Source organism: Chiloscyllium punctatum, chromosome 1 (genome assembly GCF_047496795.1).
Source record: "Chiloscyllium punctatum isolate Juve2018m chromosome 1, sChiPun1.3, whole genome shotgun sequence".
NCBI lineage: Eukaryota > Metazoa > Chordata > Chondrichthyes > Orectolobiformes > Hemiscylliidae > Chiloscyllium > Chiloscyllium punctatum.
In genome coordinates, this window is record NC_092739.1 from 65,760,059 (window position 1) to 65,781,504 (window position 21,446).

The 21,446-nt window shown below is 42.0% G+C and overlaps 1 protein-coding gene across 5 annotated transcripts in view; it reads left to right on the top strand.

Moving 5' to 3' along the window:
• Positions 1–21,446, top strand: part of tbc1d1 (TBC1 (tre-2/USP6, BUB2, cdc16) domain family, member 1) — a 292,458-nt gene that overhangs the window by 93,742 nt on the left and 177,270 nt on the right. The window contains exon 1 of one of the 5 annotated variants that reach the window (XM_072567468.1): positions 7,009–7,203. The exons of the other annotated variants lie outside the window; for them this stretch is intronic. Within the exon in view, the coding sequence (XP_072423569.1) occupies positions 7,174–7,203 (30 nt within the window). The 5' untranslated portion in view covers positions 7,009–7,173. Of the gene's footprint in view, positions 1–7,008; positions 7,204–21,446 lie in introns of those variants that run through there. 5 annotated transcript variants of the gene reach the window in all.

The window sequence follows — 21,446 nt, forward strand, 5'->3', positions numbered from 1 at the left end:
CGACAGGGTTTTGTGAAGGGTAGGTCATGCCTCACTAACCTTTTATTGAGTTCTTCGAGAAGGTCACAAGACAAGTGGATGCAGATAAGGTGGTTGATGTGGTGTACATGGACTTCAGTAAGGCATTTGATAAGGTTCCTCACTATAGGTTATTGCACAAAATAGAGTGTTGGGATTGAAGGTGATTTAGCATTTTGGATCAGAAATTGGCTAGCTGAAAGAAAACAGAGTGGTGGCTGATGGGGAATGTTCATCCTGGAGTTCAGTTACCAGTGGTGTGCCGCAAGGATCTGTTTTGGGGCTACTACTGTTTGTCATTTTATAAATGATCTGGACGTGGGTGAAGAAGATTGGGTTAGTAAATTTGTGGATGACACTAAGGTAGGCAGAATTGTGGATGGTGCCAAAGGATGTTTGTGGGTTACAGAGGGACATAGATAAACTGCAGAGCTGGGCTGAGAGGTGGCAAATGGAGTTTAATGCAGAAAAGTGTGAGGTGATTCACTTTGGAAGGCGTAACAGGAATGCAGAGCACTGAACTAATGGTAAAATTCTTGGCAGTGTAGATGAACAGAGAGATCTTGGTGTCCAGGTGCATAAATCCCTGAAAGTTGCCACCTAGGTTGATAGGGTTGTTAAGAAGGCATATGGTGTGTTGGCGTTTATTGGTAGAGGGATTGAGTTTCGGAGCCACGAGGTCATGCTTCAGCTGAAAAGACTGGTAAAGCCGCACCTGGAGTACTGTTTGCAGTTCTGGTCACCTTCAGGAAGGATGTGGAAGCTTTGGAAAGGGTTCAAAGGAAACTTACTAGAATGTTGCCTGGTATGCAAGGGAGATCTTATGAGGAAAGGCTGAGGGACTTGAGGTTGTTTTCTTTGAAGAGAAGAAGGTGAGTGGTGACTTGATCGAGACATATAAGATAATCAGAGGGTTAGGTAGGGTGGACAGCGAGAGCTTTTTCCCTCGGATGGTGAAGGCTAACACAAGGGGACACAGCTTTAAATTGAGATTAAAGACAGATATCGGGGTAGTTTCTTTACTCAGGAGTAGAGATATGGAATGGCCTGCTTGCAACAGTAGACTTGCCAACATTAAGGGCATTTAAATGGGCATTGGATATGCATATGGATAATAATGGAACAGTGTAGGTTAGATGGGCATCAGATTGTTTTCACAGGTCAGCGCAACATTGAGGGCCAAAGAGCCTGTACTGCACTGTAATGTTCTATGTTCTAAACCCTGGCTACGTGCTGAGTTTATATCACTACCTGCCCAACCACTTTTTCAAACCAGTGGAGCTGATGTAGGCTGTAGTCCTTCTACCATAACCTTGGTTGAGATAGGCTAACAGAAGGGATTGGAGCCACCTTGAGTGGTATGTTTTAAAGAGGACAGCATTTAGCCATTCAGCTATCAAGTGGAAATTTTAAATAGGAAGCCATGTTGTACCATACAGCTGATTGGCTGACTTTTGTTGACATTGCCATTCATCCAGTATAGCGAGGAGAACTTCAGGAACGGTGACCAGTATTGTGGGTGGTTCATGAATAAGAAGAGCTAAGCATTGGAAAACGTAGAGAATTTTGTTGACTGGGCAGTATTAATGCAGAATTTTAAGCCTTTTTAATATCTGGAGGAATGCATTATGAGGAATTAGATTCTTTGTGGATTAGAGAAGGCATGACTTCAAGGGTCAGTTTCCATTCAATAGTGTCATGTGGTCGCATATTAAGGGTATTGAGGCTGACAATCTGCATTTGTGCACTGTAGCTGTCTCCAAAGAGAGAAAAAGAGAACATATCTCTGGGGTCATCGAGACTGTTCTCAATGCCTTGTGATCAAATGTGATTATACTATATCTCCATATGTACATGCACATTGAGTATTCGAAGTGTAAAGGTACAGTTACTTCTACCTTTACACTACTTAATCCATTTTTGTATTTACATATTGTCCTACACCACACACCCGCAAGCACACAATCTCTGTGTTTCACTGGGAAAATCTGCAGTGTCTTTTCAAGTCTCCCTGAATGTGTACAAATTTCTTTATTCAGTTGCGAAGGAACCGTGCATTGCAAACCCCTCCTGAGTTGGTTCATCCCTTGTCCAATGTCTATGTTTTCACAGTTTCCTTCTGAGGATTAGGGTATGCAGCACATCCAGCTATTGGCTTCTTTTTAATTAAATTAAGGCGTTATGTGTTTGCTTTTAGACAATTGCATTTGATGTTCAGACAACGTAGGATCTTAGTTGTTCAAACCTTGCAGCAGTGGTGCCCTTGCCACACTGCTGGTCCCTGAGCCAAGCTGGACTGCCCTTTCCATAATGAGCAGATTGTGAGCTCTGTGTCTCGGGTTGAAATTGGGAGCGTTGCTTGCTCTGTAATGTTCGTTCTTTCTTTCTTTCTTTCTTTCTTTCTTTCTTTCTGTCATTAAATGGTACTGGTTCTGTCTTGTGAGGCTTTGTATTAGAGCATGAGAAAGGGAGGGATGTTGAATTTGGAGCCATTAGCCCATAAATACCTGGTATGGAGTAAATCCAGTCTGTAATGAGAGTCCTAGTTGAATTGGGCTAAATAATGAAAATCTTCACTAGGAGGTTTTTATGATGTCCTGTTTGTAGTTTCACTTGGTTTGAGATTACCTTGGTGAACCTATCCCCATATGAATATTCAAAGATGAAAAAATAGGTGGAGGGACAGGTACTGTTGAGGAAGCAGGGAGGCTGCAGAAGGACTTGGGCAGGCTAGGAGAGTGGGCAAAGAAGTGGCAGCTGGAATACAATGTGGGAAAGTGAGTTTGTGCATTTGGTAGGAAGAACAGAGAGTTAAACTCCTTTCTAAATGGGGAAAGGCTTTGAAAACCTAAAGCATATCGGGACTTAGGAATCTTAGTTCAGGACTGTCTTAAGATTGATTTGCAGGTTTAGTTGGCGGTTAGGAAGGTAAATGCAATGTCAGCATTCATTTCAAGAGAACTAGAATACAAGAGCAGAGATGAACTGTTTGTGAGCAATTTTGAGCCCTGGACCTAAGGAGGGTGAGCAGAATAAGTTTACAAGAATGATCTTGGGAATAACGGGCTTGTCATATGAGGAGTGATTAAGAACTTTGGGTCGATACATGATGGAATTTAGACAGCTGGTTGGGTGGGAGGTGGCGGGGGGGGTGTGGGATCTTATTGAAACTGACAGAATATGGAGAGGTCTGGAACGAGTGGACATGGAGAAGATGTTTCTGTTGTTGAAGAGTCTGGGAACTGAGAGCACAGCCTCAGAGTGAAGGGTTGACCCTTTAGAGCTGAGATGAGTGATTTCTTCAGCCAGAGTGTGATAAATCTGTGGAACTCCTTGCTACAGAATGATGTGGATGCCACGTCATTGAGTATTTAAGGCAGTGAAAGATTGTTTCTTGATTAGTGAGGGGCTCAAGGTTATGGAGAGAAGGCATGAGAATGGTATTGAGAAGCATACCAATCATGATCGACTGGTGTAGCAGACTTGATAGGCTGAATGGCCTAATTCTGGTCCTGTGTCTTATGGTCTTGTAGAGGCAGCGATGAATTGGAAACAGCTAAAGTCTGGTCATTGCAGAAATAATGGCATCCAGGATTTCATGAGTGGAAGAATGGGTGGCACAGTGGTACAGTGATTAGCACTGCTGTCTCACAGCACCAGAGACCCGAGTTCGATTCCTGCCTCGGGCGACTCTGTGTGGAGTTTGCACATTCTCCACATGACTGTGTGGGTTTCCTCCGGGTGCTCCGGTTTCCTCCCACAATCCAAAAATGTGCAGTTTAGGTGGATTGGCCATGCTAAATTGCCCGTAGTGTTACGTGAAGGGGTAAATGTAGGGGAATGGGTCTGGGTGGGTTGTGCTTCGGCGGGTCGGTGTGGACCTGTTGGGCTGAAGGGCCTGTTTCCACACTAAGTAATCTAATCTAATCTCATCTCATAAGGCCTTCTATGTAATATAGCAGCTTCTCATGTAAATAGATAGAGCTTCTGAATCTCAATCCATCAGGCATAACTGCCAGCCTGGAAGAGAAAAGCCACCCTTTCTGTGTTCACACCGATCAATACCAAGGCGTTCCCATATTCTGGCTGGAAATGAGGCAAAAAAGCTTCTTTCTGCTGCCGTCTATGAGTCGCACATTTTGAGGCTGTGTCATAGAGATGTACAGCATGGAAACAGACCCTTCGGTCCAACGCGTCCATGCCGACCAGATATCCTAAATCAATTTAGTCCCATTTACAAGCACTTGGCCCACATCCCTCTAAACTCTTCCTATTCATGTATCCATCCAGATGTCATTTAAATGCTGTAATTGTACCAGCCTCCACCACTTCCTCTGGTAGCGCATTCCCTACACACACACCATCTTCTGTGTGGAAAACGTTGCCCCTTGGGTCCCTTTTTAAATCTTTCCCCTCCCACCCTAAACCTATGCCCTCTAGTTCTGGACTGCTCCTCCCCAGGGAAAAGACCTTGTCTATATTTATCCTATCCATGTCCCTCATGATTTTATAAATCTCTATAAGATGACCCCATAGCCTCTTAAAATTCCAGGGAAACCAGCCCCAGCCTATTCAGCCTCTCCCTGCAGCTCAAACCCTCCAATCCTGGCAACATCCTTGTCTTTAAGGCGATAGGAAGCAACCTGTCTACCATATAAACTGTTGCACCCGAGCTTGACATTTGGGAACTCTTGGAGGTCCCTCAATCTTTGGGAGGAAATCCAGACAGAAAGCCCGTGAGACCACCGTAATGACTCATTGTCGTGATCCTTGATTATATTGATTAGAGGACATTGTTCAAAATACTGCAACATGGGGTTACTGGTGTTTAACAGACTGACATCCATGCACTTTTTAAATATAGTTTTGTTATTGAAATAACAAATAACATCAACCTCCATTAGGGCCAGTATGACAATAACCAAAAATGAAAAAAAAATCAAATTGAAGAAGCTAGAAGGATGATTAAATCTAGTATATTGGACATTGTTGGAAAATCTGGGATATGATGTGACCCCAAAGGCTATGTGGTTAAAATGATCCTCTCCAGAGAATGTTATGAACATGTTTAGCAGTCTGCATTCCTCATCTACGGGAAGTTGCTAAAAAGCTGCTGGTTGGGCCCACCTTGGTGAAGATTGTGTGCTATTTGTAAGGTTCAGTAGGCTTTCATTTACACGCATGTTGGACCGAATCTCTCATTGTACACTCTCTTACTCAAGTCTGTTAAGTCAACTCCAATTCTGGGGGATCCGTTTCGTTTGGGAGCTGGTACCTTAGCAGATCCCCATGTGGAAGAAGCCTTTTAATTTAAGCCCTTGGTGGAGCATTTCCTCAAATTCCATTTGTACTGTGTATGAAAGTGAGTATGGTACCTTCCTGGCTGTGCAGAAGCAAATGGATTTGGCATCTGTTTTCTGTGTGATGTGGTGTGCAGTGTTCAGTTCCTCCGGGTCTCTGAAGTGTTTTGGGAACCTTGGTTTAAGCTTGTTATTGACTGACTGTTCCTACTTTCAGCATGAGGTTGAGATCTCTCCAAGTTTTCCTACTTAGCAAGCAAAAAGACCGGTTGTGGATGGCAATACAATGTTTAATGATTTCTTTTCCTTTATGTCCTAACATTACCTGAAGCTGGCATCTTTAATTTGAGTTGAGTTGGTCCTGGGCTTTGTAATTTTAAAAGTGAAGCCTGCAGGGTACTGATTTTCAGCTATTTAAGGTCACTCCAGCTTCCGTGTAAAATATAATGTGTGCAAGTTGCCCATTGTTAGCTCCCCAGTGTTGGCTAATATTGACACCGCATCTTCCCACCCCCAACAGAGAGACCCATGCAGGGGCTTCTTTTGAAAGCACTCCCTTTCTATTTTTTGAATGTGAGCTTTATTTAGTGAGAAAAGACTACTGTGACTGCGCCCATAGCTTTCAGCGGGATGGGCAGGACTCTCTTTCCATCTGTGAACACCTTTGTATGATTGCAGGAAGCTTGCAAAAGAATTAACCCTTTATGCAGCAAAATGAAATCTCCCTTCAATTTCCTTCCCTCCTGTCCTAATTATGTGGACTATATGCTCCCAATGTGTGGTTCAGGGTGCCAATCCTTTTTACTTCAAAAACACCTTCCAAATCTCTACCCAGAATGACCCAGGGCAGCAGATGTATGGGAACTTCGTCCACTAAGTTTCCCTTCAATCCAGACACCGTCCTGACTTTGAATTATATTCATTCATTTATTCACCGATATTGGGTCAGAATCTTGGATAAAATTTGTAATGGCACTCCTGAGTTTATCTACACCATGTATTCTGCATCGGTTAAGTTAGTTCACTGCCACCTTGTCGAGGGCAGTTTGAGACAGTCAATAAATACTGATTTAGCTTGTTATAAGTGCATCCTTGAAGACAATTGAGTCACTGAGTAAGTGTGTTGTATTTATTTTGGCCACTGGTTAGGAGGATTAAATCAGTTTAAGCCAAGTGCCACTGGTTAGTGCTTTGCAGAGGGAAACCTGACTGTGGTACTGTCCACCTCTTTGATCTAGCTTCACGTATTGACCTTCGAGTTGAAGCTGGAGATTCCTTCGAATCAGTCAGTGTAATCCATTATTCAATTCCAAGAGGAATTTCACTACACCTCCTTGTTTTCTTTTTTTCTTAAAAAAATATTCTCCACAGTAAAACCAAGAATTTAATTTCCCCTTTTGGCGATATTTTATAGGATGATGATCAGGTATGGGTCTTTCAGCACTGTTTACCAGCAGATTTCTTTGAATTGTATCTGCCATTATGTATTTACACAAAGCTGTCAAGCAAGAACTTCCAGATTTCACAAGCTTCCTGATGAATGTGGCAGAGTTTTCTGTTGGTTGAGCCACTTGTTGTGGGCGGGTGTGTTCTCTCAGGCCTCAGCACATTCTCTCTACAAAGTGCAGCTGAAAAGACATTTGAAAGTCTGATTGTGAAAGGCGAGGGTAGGGAGACTGGGTGATGACTTCACAATAATTAAAGCTGGGATCTGTGCAAACTGCAGTGTACATTGCCAGCACCTTTTTATAGTTGGTGTAGTCTGTGAGGAAAGCTTATGTTGGGACCAATGTAGCTAAGGGTGCATACTTAACAGCACCCTTTTTAAAGAAACAGGTAGCTGATAACTTGTGGAATGGCACCATTGTTTAGCTGGGTGGCAAAGGTAAAGTGATTTTAAAACATTTATCATCTCTACCGTTCTATATACTTCTTTTGGTTTAACTTGCTGTGTACATGCTGAGCTCTCTGGTGTGAGAGCTGTATTGTTTACCACTTTTAATGCTTTTTTTTGCACACTAAAGAAAATATTTTTGTTGTCTTGGGCCTGTAAGTTTTCTTCAGAGTCTATCCAGCTATTGTTATTGTTTGATAATGGAACTAAAGATAGACACTAATACCACACGGTGGGTTTGGAATGAACAACCTAACCAAGTGTAGAAGGTATACTGAGGAACCTAGAATGGTTCTACCTCCGCAGAACCCACCTACAATTAACATTGTTTCCGCTTCTTTCAAACTTCTTTTGTATTCAAAATTGAGACTGGAGGCTTAAATAAGTTTTTCTAAATTTTTGTTTCAAATGACAACATGTTGACTTTAAGTTTTTCAGTTAAGGCTCTAATTCTGATTTTCTGCTGAAATTAGCTTTGGTTAAGCTTGCATGCTAAAGAAAATAATTTTGACTGGGAGCTTCATTTATTTCTTAATATATTGCTATTAATATTGTGTTTTGTTTTTCTGTAAAGTTACACTATACACTTCTTTCATATATATCTGAGATAAATAGATAATATGCTCAGTTACTGTCCTGATTTTGATGAGCTAAACACTGGATTTCTAGTGGTGGACATTTCCAGTCAGGAACCAAGGAGGACATTGGTACCAATTCAGAAACCAGTATCTCATATCTCTGGTCATTTGAGATGCACTATTACTTCCTAAAAGAATAATTGTGCCTTTAAAATCACTGAGACCAGCATTCACAATGAAAAATATATCATTCATAAATTTTGCTTAGAATTTACAATTTACAAAACAACTTAAATGAATCAAAATGTCTCAAAAGTTTATCATTAGAGAGTTTGGAAAACTGGATGCTGAGTAAAAATTGGGGGAGCTGACAGGAAAAAAGGTCAAATTCAAGGCTTTGAGGAGGCTTTTTGATGAGAGCCAACCAGAAAAGGAATTCAGCGTTGCAGAGTGGTAATGATGGAAGGCTTTGTCACTATTTGGATAGTAAAGGGGGTGTGGGGAGAGAGATGAGGTATTCTAGCTGAATTATGAGTAGAGAATCTGACCTGGAATGCAGAACAGAGTCTTTGCATAGTGGGAAGGAAGGAGGGCTTGGAGAGATATGTATAAAGTACTCCAGTCGATGTGAAGCCTATATACGTTGTTTGACTTGAAAAGAGATTCAGTAGCACATGACTGTATTTGATTATTTAAAGTGGAAGAGGAATGTAGAATACTGGATGTTACAACATTAGAGGTGAAAGATTGGGTCACCTTTGAATTTGCATAATGGTAGTTCATGATGTTGGCTGAAATCAGTCCAACTACTGTCTTAATTTAACCACCAAGTATTCAGGTGCTACAAGCCAACAAGGCATTCCAAAAAATGTTCAGATGTACGGGAAATTTAAAAAAAAAGCATTGTGGGAACAGCTTTATATTGATATAATGTCTTGAATTTGTATCCTTGTAATTTATCACACTAAATTGAGCTAATGAGAGATAGAGGTTTTTTGACAGTAAATCTTGATCACTTTTATTTTAAAAGGGAAGCCTTTGTTTATGCTTTGGTCTATGGCGGACCCTGTTTGAATGCCATGGGATCTAGCTGTTGCTCATCTGATATACAATATTGAGGAAAGAAAATTCTCATCTCCCTGTTTTAAATCCCTTTGTGGCCCTAACCTCTGCACCCGATCTCTCCCCAATCCCCAACTGTGTTCAAAACCACTCTGTTCTCCTTTAAATCCAAGTGTTTTAGAATTCCTCACTGTTGCTCCCAATGGATGGCACTTGTGGCTTCAGATGCCAGGTCCATTTTCTATAATTTGCTCTTGACCCTTTGCCTCTCTAACTCTGTCTTCTCCAAGACACAGATAGATAGATAGAATTCACCTGTTTAAACAAATTATTCATCATCTCTCCAAATGTCTTCTCCATTGATTCACACTCGATTATTTTAAAGCCCTCTGTGTGCTATTTTGGTTCATTTGTCTTTCTTAGAGGGGGTTTGGGGGAATTTAAAAGCAACAAATTCCACCGCATCGGCAATATCAAACAGGGGTGTGTGTTAACTTGTTGAGATGGCTGCTGCAGCAGCTTGTGAGCTTCCTTGTCATCCAGATCAAGAATCTCTAACGTGTTAGGGCAGGCTGAATGTTCAGAGAAATGGCTGGCAGCGTTCCACTGCATATTCCAAGTGCTGTGGCTGAAAGCATCCCTTTCACTGTGGCTCAGCTCCTTGATTGGGGCATTACTAAAACACATAGTATCTGAGCTGGTGAGAGGAAAGTTCTAAGCCTGCATCAAAGCAGATAGCTATTTGCTTTTTGTTTGTTGATCACAGCGGGTCAGGCAGCATCCACTGAGAGAGAGCAAGCTAAAGTTTCGGGTCTAGTTGATTCTTCATCAGAACTGAATCAAATCATTAGCTTGCTCTGTCTCTATGGATGCTGCCTGGCCTGTTGTAACTTCCAGCAATTGTTGTTTTCAATACAGATTCCAGCATCTGCAATAATTTGCTGCTGCTTTTTGTTTATATTTGACATGGGATTCAAAGCTGCGATTTATAAGGCAGGTTTCCTTCAATTAGTTTCTTCTACAGCTTTGAACTCTCCAAAGCATTACACCAAAGGTATTGATACTCTCTCAAAGAAGGGCTCATGCCTGAAACATCGATTCTCCTGTTCCTTGGATGCTGCCTGACCTGCTGCGTTTTTCCAGCAACACATTTTCAGCTCTGATCTCCAGCATCTGCAGTCCTCACTTTCTCCTCAAATATTGGGAGGTTTTAGTAAAATAGGTGTTCTTTTGGCTATGTCTCTCTGTGTGGTGTTTTAACCATCCAATTATCTCCCATGGAAACCTTGCATAATATTTTGTGGAGATGTGATGTGGAACAAAAGGAGGCAAGGTCTGAGTTTCACTAAAATAACACATTTTTTAAGAGTAAAATTAACAAAGAACCATGTGTCAGCTCTCATTCTTTCTGTTACATGCTGTTGATAGCCTTCTGATCCGAACAAAATGGTACTGTATCTGAGCAGTGTATTTGGGAACTTAAGGGAGAATATGTGAGACTAAACTTGGATTTAGTTGGATATATCCCAAACTAAACAGCAGTGACTCAAATTTCAGGCTGAATTCATTTCCAGCTTGTGTGGCATGTAACTGTGTATATGTTAGAAGGAGCATCTTTCATTTTATTTATATGTAGAGAATATATTTCAACTACTGCATAAAAAATGCGCATGATGGCTTGTACCATTTGATGAAGAAATAAGTGTTTGTAAACGCTGGTTTTTGAATTGGTGTGGATCTAATCTGTTGTATGGGGCTGTATTCACTGACTGAAGGAAACAACTGTTCCTTACCCTGTGCTTCTATCAACCCCAAATTCTAATGCTGTAAGTTTCAGTTTTGTCATTCAATTTAACCAGTCAAAACATTGGCAGCTGAGTTGACCATGACTGAATGCTTTTAAATTCTTCAACATGGAGTTTCTGGGGTATTATGATACACACTCTTCCTGAATATCAGGAAAAAATAGTGGTTAAGTTTTATGAATGTGCATTTCTTTTTGACTTTCAGTCCACTTAAAATGGCCGACATTACTGTAATTTGTCGGCTCAAGCAGGACCTGTTCATAAACTTGACCAGGTTACTGGTAGAAGAATCTTATCTGGTGTTTCTAAACCGTTTCTTTCCCTCGTTATTCTTTCACAGGATTTGGATGTTGCTGGTACAGATAGCACTAATTGCCCTTAACTGAGTGGGTTGCTAGGCAGTTTCAGCCACATGTAAGCCTGATTGGGTTAAGACAGTAAACTTTGTGCCCTAAAAGATAGTGAGCTGGGTTTTTACAGCCACTGACGATAGTTGTCATGGTTGCAATGAGGCTAGCTTTAAATTCTTGACTATTATGGAATGAGTTAAGATCCACCAGCAGCTGGAGTTTGACTCTCTGACCGTATAATAATTAATTTAGGCCTCTAGATTGCTAAAAGCAGCCACCTCCCACTAATGCAGGTATTTTGTATACGATGTAATTATTCACATCCAAACGTTACATATGTTTGTGTGTGTTTAAGACAAACTAAGGATTTTCAACCATGCTTTTATGTAGTTTGTGTCACAATCAGACACTGACAAAACTCTTAAGTCAATGGCCAGCTGAGCAAGTTACCAGAGAACAGCATGCCCCATAAACAGTCGGTACCACTATTAGATCTCTAAAATGAATTTTACAGTGTCGCTGGCTAGGCCACTGTCTATTGCCAATCCCTAAAAGACCTGGAGAAACTGGCAGTGACCTGTTGGAACAGGCTTCTCTTTGATCCAGACACAGTGAAAGAACAATGGTGTAATTCCAAGCTAGACTTGGAGCATGAATTGAAGATGCTGCCCATAGCCGCCTTTTATGGTAGAATTCAGAGCATTTGAAAGTGCACCTTGTAGATGGTACATACGACTACCACAGTGCATCAATAGTGGACAGTGTGAATGTTAAAGCTGATGGATGGTGTGCTCATCAAGCAACTGCCCTACCTTGGAGAATGTTGAACTGCTTCGGTGTTATCGGGGCTGCGCCTCTTCAGGCAAATAGGGACTTGTTCCGTGTCGATGTGGACTGATATTTGAGAGTCAGGAGGTGAGTTGTTGGTTTTTGAACACTGACTTGCTTTTATAGTTATTGTGCATATATGGCTGGTCCAGTTCAGTACTTTCAGTCAGTATAGCCTTCAGGATAATGATAGTGGAAGTTTGACTGATGATACTGCCATTGAACATCAAGGGGCAATGGTTAGATTTAATGTTGTTGGAGATGGTCATTGCCTGGCACTTGTGTTACTAGCCACTTTTCAGCCCAATCCTGAGTCTTGTGCTGATGATGATGCTTTTGGATATGGATTGTTTCAGTATCTAAAGCATCACAAATGATGCTGAACATTCTCAGTTTTGACTTTTATGATGGAGGGAAGATCAGTAATGAAGCAGCTGAAGATGGTTGGGCTGAGGACCCTGCACTGATGTACTGTAGTGATGTTCCTGGAGTTGAGAACTTCCAACAGTCACAACTGAGAAATAAAAAAAGAGATAATCACCTTATTGGGATTATATTATAGACCCCCTAATAGTCAGCAGGAAATTGAGAAACAAATTTGTGAGGAGATTTCAGTTATCTGTAAGAATAACAGGGTGTTTATGGTAGGTGATTTTAACTTATGGTTAGGACTGCCATAGGACTAAGGGTTTAGGTGGAGAAGAATTTGTTAAGCTTGTACAGGAAAATTTTCTGTTTCAATATGTGGATGTACCTACTAGAGAAGTTGCAAAACTTGACCTACTCTTGGGGGAAAAAAGGCAGGGCAGGTGACTGAGTTGTCAGTGGGAGAGCACTTTGGGGCCAGTGGCCATAATTCTATTAGTTTTAGAATAGTGATGGAAAAGGATAGACCAGATCTAAAAGTTGAAGTTCTAAATTGGAGGAAGGCCAGTTTTGATGGTGTTAGGCAAGATCTTTCAAAAGCTGATTGCGGGCAGATGTTCGCAGGTAAAGGGACGGCTGGAAATTGGGAAGCCTTCAGAAATGAGAGAACGCGAGTCCAGAGACAGTATATTCCTGTTCGGGTGAAAGGGAATGCTGGATGACTAGAGAAATTGAGGTTTGGGTTAAGAAAAAGAAGGAAGCATATGTCAAGTATAGACAGGAGAGATCATGTAAATCCTTAGACTATAAAGGCAGTAGGAGTATACTTATGAGGGAAATTATGAGGGTAAAAAGGGGAAGTGAGATAGCTTTGGATTCTCCTGAACTCTATTTACTAAAGAGTTTTTACAAATACATTAAGGACAAAAGGTGAACTAGGGAGAGAATAGGGCCCCTAAAAGATCAGCAAGGCAGCTTTTGTCTGGAGTGCAGGAGATACTAAATGAATATTTTGCATCAGTATTTACTGTGGAAAAGGATATGGAAGAAATAGAATGTGGGGAAATAGATGGTGACATCTTGCAAAATGTCCAAATTACAGAGGAGGAGTGCTGGATGTCTTGAAACGCATAAAAGTGGATAAATCCCCAGGACTTGATCAGGTGTACCCTAGAACTCTGTGGGAAGCTAGGGAAGTGATTGGTAGGCCCCTTGCTGAGATATTTGTATCATCGGTAGTCACAGGTCATGTGCCAGAAGACTGGAGGTTGGGTAACGTAGTACCATTATTTAAGAAGGATGGTAAGGTCAAGCCAGGGAACTATAGATCAGTGAGCCTGAGTTGGTGGTGGGCAAGTTGTTGGAGGGAATCCTGAAGAAGGGCTTATGCCCAAAACGTCGATTCTCCTGCTCCTTGGATGCTGCCTGACCTGCTGCGCTTTTCCAGCAACACATTTTAAGCAGGGAATCCTGACGGTCAGGATTTACATGTGTTTGGAAAGGCAAGGACTAATTAGGGATAGTCAAAACTAATTGGGAAACCATGTCTCACAAACTTGATTGAGTTTTTAAAAAAAGTATCGAAGAGGATTGATGTGGGCAGAGCTGTGGACGTGATCCATATGAACTTCAGTAAGGCATTCGACAAGGTTCCCCTGGTAGACTGGTAGCAAGGTTAGATCTCATGGAATACAAGGAGAACTAGCCATTTGGATCCAGAACTGGCTCAAAGATAGAAGACAAAGGGTGGTGGTGGAGGGTTGTTTTTCAGACTGGAGGCCTGTGACTAGTGGAGTGTCACAAGGATTGGTGCTGGGCCCTCTACTTTTTGTCATTTACATAAATGATTTGGATGTGATCATAGGAGGTATAGTTAATATGTTTGCAGATGACACCAAAATTGGAGATGTAGTGGACAGTGAAGAAGGTTACCTCAGATTACAACAGGATCTTGATCAGATGGGCCAATGGGCAGAGAAATGGCAGATGGAGTTTAATTCAGATAAATGCGAGGTGCTGCATTTTGGGAAAGCAAATCTTAGCAGGACTTATACACTTAATGGTAAGGTCCAAGGGAGTGTTGCTGAACAAAGAGACCGTGGAGTGCAGGTTCATAGCTCCTTGAAAGTAGAGTCGCAGGTAGATAGGATAGTGAAGATGATGTTTGGTATGCTTTCCTTTATTGGTCAGAGTATTGAGTACAGGAGTTGGGAGGTCATGCTATGGCTGTACAGGACATTGGTTAGGCCACTGTTGGAATTTTGCATGCAGTTCTGGTAGTCTTCCTATTAGAAGGATGTTATGAAACTTGAAAGGGTTCAGAAAAGATTTGCAAGGATGTTGCCAGGGTTGGGGACTTTAAGTTGTAGGGAGAGGTTAACAGGCTGGAGCTGTTTTGCCTGGAGCATTGCCGGCTGACAGCTGACCTTTTATAGAGGTTTATAAAATGATGAGGGGCATGGATCGAATAAATAGACAAGGTCTTTTTCCCTGGGGTGGGCCTCTTCAGATCTAGAGGGCATAGGTTTAGGGTGAGTGGGAAAGATAATAAAAGGGACCTAGGTGGCAACTTTTTCATGCAGTGGTTAGTGCGTATATGGAATGAGCTGCCAGAGGAAGTGGTGGAGGCTGGTACAATTGCAACATTGAAGAGGCATTTGGATGTGTATATGAATAGCAAGGTTTAGAGGGATATGGGTCAAGTGCTGGCAAATGGGACTAGATTGTGTTGGGATATCTGATCGACGTTGTCTCGTTGGACCGAAGGGTCTGTTTCTGTGCTGTACATCTCTCTGACTGAGTTAATTTTCACCCAATGAAGGGCACAAGTGCCATCTCCAGCCATTTAATGCTCCTTACAACTCTGAATAGCTGCAGGAGAGCTGGTATTGCTGGCAACTGTCATCTCCTGAGTATTCAGATGGCTGGAAGGTAAATTCCCTCCCCAGAAATTCCTGCCCAGTGTCCTGTGGCTGTTGCTTTTGCGTTCTTGTGACAGGCAGGATCCGCCTCCTCATCTGCAGTGACATTATTTTTTATCTATATGCTTTTAGAACATCAACAAAGTTGCTGTTAATTAGTTCAAACTGAAAGTGTTGGAGTGCATAACGGGTCTGATAGCATCTTGGAGAAATATTTTGAAGTGTTAACTTATGATGTGATTTGTTTTAACTTACCTGCAGTCACTGCTTTGCACACAGTAATTTTAACTTCCCCACTCGGTCCCCAGTTGATCACCAAGCCTGATTCTTCGAAGCAAATGGAGTCACTATAAAATGGCATAGCTTCTATCGTTGTACTTAGGGTTCTGCAGAGAGGTTCCCAATAGCTCAGCTCCGCTCAGTGCTAGGACGATGCTCAAATCTTCAATCTGTGTCGCAACATCAGAAAATAAATGCAAACCTATCCTCCGTTGTCTCCACATTGTGGCTTAGTGATTCTACCAAATACATGCCTTTCTTGCCTGAGAGCGATAGACTGGTTTTAAGTTGCTGTTTGCATAGACTGCTACCAGTTAAGAACTATATCCCAAGACCAATGTTTAAGGCAGTTCCCTGAAAACCTAAAACAACACTCCAATGCAACCATCAAAATCTGTGGTAGGTATACAGTTCAGAAGATCAAGAATTCAAACTCTCTGTAAACTTGAACATATTTTCTCAAGTAAAGCTACACTGCTGAGGGAATGCTCATCGAGTCATAGAGATTTATAGTGCAGAACCAGACTTTTTGGTCTAACTCATCCATGCCGACCAGATATCCTAAATTAATCTCGTCCCATTTGCCAGCACTTGGCCCATTTCCTTCTGAAGCCAAAGTGTGGTGCTGGAAAAGAACAGCAGGTCAGGCAGAATCCGAGGAACAGTAGAATCAGTTTTAGGTATAAGCCCTTCATTAGGAATGTGGGCGGGGTAGGGGGCTGAGCGATAAATAGTGGGGTGGGGCTGGGAGGGAAAGTAGCTAGGAAGGCCTTAGGTAGATGCAGGCGGTGGGTGATGGTAATAGCATGGAGTGAATAGGTCCAAAGGAAGATGGACAGGTGGGACTGTTCAAGAGGGCAATGCTGAGTTGGAGGGTAGGATCTGGGATGAGGTGGGGGGAGGGAAGATGAAGGAACTGGTGAAATCGGCATTGACACCATGTGGTTGGAGGGTCTGAAGGCGGAAGGTGAGGCATTCTTTCTCCAGGTGTCTGGCTAGGATTTGGCAGTGGAGGAGGCCCAGGACTTGCATGTTCTTGGCAGAGGGGGAATTGAAGTAGTTGGCCACAGGACGGGGGAGTTGTTTGGTGCATGTCCACAAGACTCGTCCCAGGAATGAGAAAAGCTTACCATATGCGAAACATTTGAGAACTCTGGGTTTATACTTGATGGAGTTTAGAAGGATGAGGGGGAATCTAATTGAAACATACAGGGTACTGAATGGCCTGGACAGAGTGGATGTTGGGAAGGCAATTCCGTTGGAAGGAGAGACTCTGACCCGAGGGCACAGCCTTAGAGTAAAGGGAAGATCTTTGATTACGGAGATAAGGAGAAACTTCAGGCAGAGAGCGATGAATCTATGGAATTCATTGCCACAGAAGGCTGTGGAGGCCAGGTCATGCAGTATATTTAAGACTGAGATAGATAGGTTCTTGAGTATCAAGGGTTACAGGGAGAAAGCGGGAGAATGGAGTTGAGAAACTTAGCAGCCATGATTGAATGGCGCAGCAGATTGATGGGCTAAATGGCCTAATTGCTGCTCCTATGTCATATGGTCTTATAGATGATGACCCAATACTGATCCAAGAGTTAATCTTTCCCTTTTGAAATGACCTATTTATCCCTATTCTCTCTTGCTGTTAGTACAGTTAAAGATTGTTTCACTAACATGTCACCCCCCCCTACATCATGTCCTCTTATCTTGTGCAGAACCTTTTGATGTGGCATCATTTCCAACACCCTTTGGAAATCCAAGTCTATCATGTTTATTCCTGGCCCACCCTGAATGTTTATCCAAAAAAAACATTCATTTAACACAAGTTCCCTTTGGTGTGTCCGATCACATTGAGTTTCTAAGTATCCTGCAATAACTTCCCTAATAATGGACTTCAGAACTTCCCCAATGACAGATGCAAGGCTGTATAGATTTGTCTTCCTCTTCTCAGTCCTCATTAGATTAGATTACTTACAGTGTGGAAACAGGCCCTTCGGCCCAACAAGTCCACACCGACCCGCCAAAGCCAACCCTCCTCTAACATGTAGCCAAATAGAAAATATTTGTTCAAAGCCTCCACCATTTCTTTGGGGAATTGATAACAGAAAACAAAGTCTCACTCTAGAGGACCAACATTTGTGTTAGTTCATCTTTCCCTATTCAAATACTTGTTTAATCTCTCATTTTATATTGTAAATGATATTGTTTCAATATTATTATAATGAGCTTTCTCTGTTACTGTTTTCTGTCTCTATTATCTTTATAATCATTCTTTAGTGATTCTTAAAGTTCTCTGATCTTCTGCTAACCTTTAGTGATTTTTACAGTTCTGCTTTCAAATTTATACTGTCCTTATGTTATTTCTTAGTCAGAGATGAAGCATCCTTTTTGAGAAGCTTTTCTCTCTGGGGCAAATCTTTGAGATTTATTAACTACTTTCTTGGAGGCCTGTCATTGCAACTCTTCTGACCTACATTTTAATCTACTCTCTGTTCACCTCTGCTTTCATACTTTCATAATTAACCTTTTTTTAAATTGAGATTCAAGTCAATTTGATTCAGATTTAAAACACCAGCTGCCACTTTCAAACTGAACATGAAATTCTGTTCAGTAAGTACTGCATCTGAGGACCTCATTTACCATGAGGTTATTGATTTAATCCCATCTCGTTGCACATTAATGGGTTTAGGATCGTGTATTCCCTCCTTGGTGTAGAACATATTAGTTCTAAGAAGTTGTTTTGAAATGACTGTGAATTCCTTTTCTAAGCATCCTTTGCCAATTTAATTTTCCCTAAATTCATATAGATTACCACTGTCCTCAATACCATCTACAAGGCTCAAGTCATGATTGTGTTTTGTTCAAAGCTGACCTCTCGTTGACCTTGAGATGGTAGTAGTGAACTGCCTTCTTGAATCACTGCAGGCCACATGCAGTAGGTAAACCTATAATGCTGGAGGGAATTCCACATTTTGGCCCAATGGCACTGGAGGAACAGTAATGTATTTCCAAGTCAGGATGGTGACTTGCAGGGGAACTTTTAGGTCGTGGTGTTCCTATGTATCAGCTGCCCTTGTTCTTTGAGATGGTGATGGTTGTGGATTCGGAAGGTACTGTCCAAAGAACCTTGGTGAACTTCGCCTATGCATCTTGTAGGTAGTACACACTGCTGCTCCTGAGCATTGGTAGTGAAGGAACAGATGTTTGTAGATATGGTGCCAATCAATGGGCTGCTTTGTCCGCAATGGTGTCAACCTTGAGTGTTGTTGAAACTGCACTGATCCACGCAAGTGTGAAAGTATTCTATCACATTCCTGAGTTGTACCTTTCAGATGGTGGCCAAGCGTGGGCAGCACAGTGGCACAGTGGTTAGCACTGCTGCCTCACGGCACCTGAGACCCGAGTTCAATTCCTGCCTCAGGCAACTCTGTGTGGAGTTTGCACATTCTCCCTGTGTCTGCGTGGGTTTCCTCCCACAGTCCAAAAATGTGCAGGTTAGGTGAACTGGCTATGCTAAAATTGCCCGTAGTGTTAGGTGAAGGGGTAAATGTAGGGGAATGGGTCTGGGTGGGTTGCTCTTTGGAGGGTCGGTATGGGCTTGTTGGGCCGAAGGGCCTGTTTCCACACTGTAAGTAATCTAATCTAATCAAAATCACTGATTATTGCAACTTTTTTTTTTAGCTGTCCTGTTATTGCTTCCTACTTGCTCCTTGTTACAGAGTAACTACTGTTCGGGAACCTATAATCTATTCCTACAAGGCAATTCTCTTTTATGCTGGAATCTGAACTGAAAATGAAAAATGCTGGAGATCACAGCGGGTCAGGCAGCATTCATGGAGAACTTGAAAGGTTAGCTTGCTTTCTCTCCATGGATGCTACCTGACCTACTGTGATCTCCAGCAAGTTTTGTTTTCAATTCAGATTCCAGCGTCTGCAGTAATTTGCTCTTACATTGTCTTTAATCGACTGCCACTTCTCTTCGAAGAATGCCTAACCCCGAAGAAGTTTTGCTCTTCCCTCTGCCAGAAATTCCAGTTGTTTCTTTCACCGTGTACATCTTCCTTGCTTTCCGTTTCACTTCTGGTGTTTGATGAGGTGTTTGCTGAAACTGCTAACAACTCAGACTTAACCCACGTGGATTTCACCTCAGGATTTCAAGTATCTCCAGGACATGGTGTTCCTCGGACTGCTGTTCCCACCACATCCTGCAATCCATGATCGATGCCATGCACCATTATATGCGCGCAATGACTTCGCTCTGTAGCAGCGTCGACTTACACTGTCTCAAAGCTGTTCTGTTCCAGAGTCACCAGACTCGAAACATTAGCTTGCTTTCTATCCATGGATGCTGCCTGATCCAATAACCTCCCAGCCAGTGACACCCATATCCCATGACCAAATAATAACAAGTATTTGTGTTGTCATTGTTTTGTCTGGGCAATAGATCATGCAGTTGGGTGGTACTGTCATGAACCCCCTCTGTTTCTACTGGAGCATTTCTTTTGTCAGATTGTGATTGAGGTGTATGCTGGGTAATCAGTCTTTGACCCTGAGATATGCCAAGCATCTCTATCATCCACTTGGAGAACACTTATCTCTCTGTTTGAATTTTACTTCACTGATGCTGAGCATACTGCCACTAAGCTGCCTTGTTGATCTATGCTGCCTCATGAGCATTTTTGTGACATTAAGACAACTCCAGTTTATTTAGAATCCAAAGTGAAAACTCTGTTCACTTGTTCAAGTTTGGATGTAATCTCGTTATTTACATTCTCCCATCACTTCTAAGATTTTACTTTATTGATGGTTTCTTCGTATTTGCGTCACAAATCTCTAACATATCCAACTATGATTTGGAGATGCCGGTGTAGGACTGGGGTGTACAAAGTTAAAAATCTCACACCAGCTCTATTCCTGATGAAGGGCTTATGCCCACAACGTCGAGTTTCCTGCTCCTCGGATGCTGCCTGACCTGCTGTGCTTTTCCAGCACCACTCTAATCGAGAACCAGGTTATAGTCCAACAGGTTTAATTGGAAACACACTCGCTTTCAGAGCGCCACAACCACCTGATGAAGGAGCAGTGCTCCAAAAGCTAGTGTGCTTCCAACTACACCTGTTGGACTATAACCTGGTGTTGTGTGACTTTTAACTTTGTACATCCAATTATGATACTTTCTTAATTTAACCAGCTGTAGTAGTTTTGTTTTATAATTTGGATTAAGTCAACCTGCAGAGGAATGCTGTATAGGCATAGTGTATTCTGTTTATGGTTTGGACAATAATGCCACAGTGGTGAGGAATTCTACAGGAGCTTGATATGTGCCTTGCCGTGTTTACAAGCTGTGTTTGTTCTCAATTCTAATAATACACTGTACTACAGTGAGGTTCCCTAAAGGTAACTGACACACGAAGGTGTGTTGAGACTCTCCAAAATACAAAACAACCAAAGGGAAGATCTGAACAAAATGTTCCTGTTTGTGTTGAGACAATGTTTTTGGATCCATTTTTGCACATTTTTGAATAGTCCCAAAGTATTTCTGTTCACTCTAACAGAATGTTGAGTGGGTTTTCCTGTGCCCTGATTGCCTTCAGTTTTCGTCCCTGTCCCTGTATTCAATCTCCTCAATTGCACCGTTTTTCAGCATTCGGCTATTTTGAATATTACAGATGAGTGTCAGCAAGTAGCAAACTCCGATTCTGTAATCGCTGAAAATAGGGATTACAGGTTGTGTGCAGCCGTATTACAGAAATCAATCTTTCATCAGAGTGGCTTTTTAAAAAAATAACACAACCTTCACACATCACTGGGCGCACCTTTAATACTTTAAGGACAAGTAATAGATTATCAAAATGATCATTACTGACTAAACCACTCAAAATGATTATGTCCTCTGCCAAGACCTATTCCCATTGTTTAAGTCGGGGGTTGAAATACGTAGGCTATTTCAGGAAGCAGCCGCCCACTTTTTCTTCTAGTCCTAGAAATACTAATCACATGCAAAGGGATTAGCAACCCAGAGTTGTTAATCTTTTGCTCCTTTTTCCTGTC